Raw genomic sequence first — 1,540 nt, 5'->3', positions numbered from 1 at the left:
AATTCTACTAACGACTGTGTTTTCTAATAAGTTTGCAAGTACTCGAGAACAATGGCTTTTTAAAAACGTTTACAATTTTCTAAAATTATAACACATTTAATTTGGTTTTAATGTGAGTTTTGTGCTTTATATTCCATTAGCAATAAATCCTTGTGACAGTCATCCTTGTCATAATGGTGGAACTTGTTTACCTACAACTAGAGGGAGGTTTAGATGTGACTGTCCTAGAGGTTTCAAGGGTAAAACATGTGATAAAGGTTTGTAATTATTATAATCATTGGAAATAACAAATAATTTTCTTCAAATCCCACTAGGAACTGTGTTTTTAATGATTTTGCAAAGAACTCAAGAACAATGGCTTTTTAAAAACGTTTACAATTTTCTAAAACTATAAGAGATTTACCTTCGTCTTAATGAGAGTTTTGTTCTTTATCTTCCATTAGAAATAAATCCTTGTGACAGTCATCCTTGTCATAATGGTGGAACTTGTTGTCCTACAACTGGAGGGAAGTTTAGCTGTGACTGTCCTAGAGGTTTCAAGGGTAAAACATGTGATATAGGTTTGTTATAATTATTATCATTGGAAATAACAAAAAACTTTCTTGAAATTCTACTAACGACTGTTTTCTAATAAGTTTGCAAGTACTCGAGAAAAATGGCTTTTTAAAAACCTTTACAATTTTCTAAAATTATAAGAGATTTAATTTGGTTTTAATGTGAGTTTTGCGCTTTATATTCCATTAGTAATAAATCCTTGTGACAGTAATCCTTGTCATAATGGTGGAACTTGTTATCCAACAACTGGAGGGAAGTTTAGATGTGACTGTCCTAGAGGTTTCAAGGGTAAAACATGTGATATAGGTTGGTAATTATTATAATCATTGGAAATAACAAATAATTTTCTTCAAATCCCACTAGGAACTGTATTTTTAATGATTTTGCAAAGAACTCAAGAACAATGGCTTTTTAAAAACGTTTACAATTTTCTAAAACTATAAGAGATTTACCTTCGTCTTAATGTGAGTTTCGTGCTTTATCTTCCATTAGAAATAAATCCTTGTGACAGTCATCCTTGTCATAATGGTGGAACTTGTTGTCCTACAACTGGAGGGAAGTTTAGCTGTGACTGTCCTAGAGGTTTCAAGGGTAAAACATGTGATATAGGTTTGTTATGATTATTATCATTGAAAATAACAAAAAACTTTCATGAAATTCTACTAACGACTGTGTTTTCTAATAAGTTTGCAAGTACTCGAGAACAATGGCTTTTTAGAAACGTTTACAATTTTCTAAAATTATAACACATTTAATTTGGTTTTAATGTGAGTTTTGTGCTTTATATTCCATTAGCAATAAATCCTTGTGACAGTCATCCTTGTCATAATGGTGGAACTTGTTTACCTACAACTAGAGGGAGGTTTAGATGTGACTGTCCTAGAGGTTTCAAGGGTAAAACATGTGATAAAGGTTTGTAATTATTATAATCATTGGAAATAACAAATAACTTTCTTGAAATTCTACTAACGACTGTGTTTTCTAA

The 1,540-nt window shown here is 30.9% G+C and overlaps 1 protein-coding gene across 1 annotated transcript in view; it reads left to right on the top strand.

Annotated features, from left to right (window-relative positions):
- Nucleotides 1–151: 151 nt before the first annotated feature.
- LOTGIDRAFT_146735 (hypothetical protein) overlaps nt 152–1,540 on the top strand; it is a gene marked incomplete at both ends in the record, with an annotated part of 2,423 nt that continues 1,034 nt past the window's right edge. The window contains 5 exons of the mRNA XM_009046733.1: nt 152–257; nt 444–560; nt 745–861; nt 1,048–1,164; nt 1,351–1,467. Coding sequence (XP_009044981.1) covers nt 152–257; nt 444–560; nt 745–861; nt 1,048–1,164; nt 1,351–1,467 — 574 coding nt within the window. The remainder of the gene's footprint in view (nt 258–443; nt 561–744; nt 862–1,047; nt 1,165–1,350; nt 1,468–1,540) is intronic.

The sequence above is a fragment of the Lottia gigantea genome (assembly GCF_000327385.1).
Source record: "Lottia gigantea unplaced genomic scaffold LOTGIsca_1052, whole genome shotgun sequence".
NCBI lineage: Eukaryota > Metazoa > Mollusca > Gastropoda > Lottiidae > Lottia > Lottia gigantea.
The sequence above is the reverse complement of the archived record's forward strand: the minus strand, read 5'-3'. Positions and strand labels throughout refer to the sequence as shown.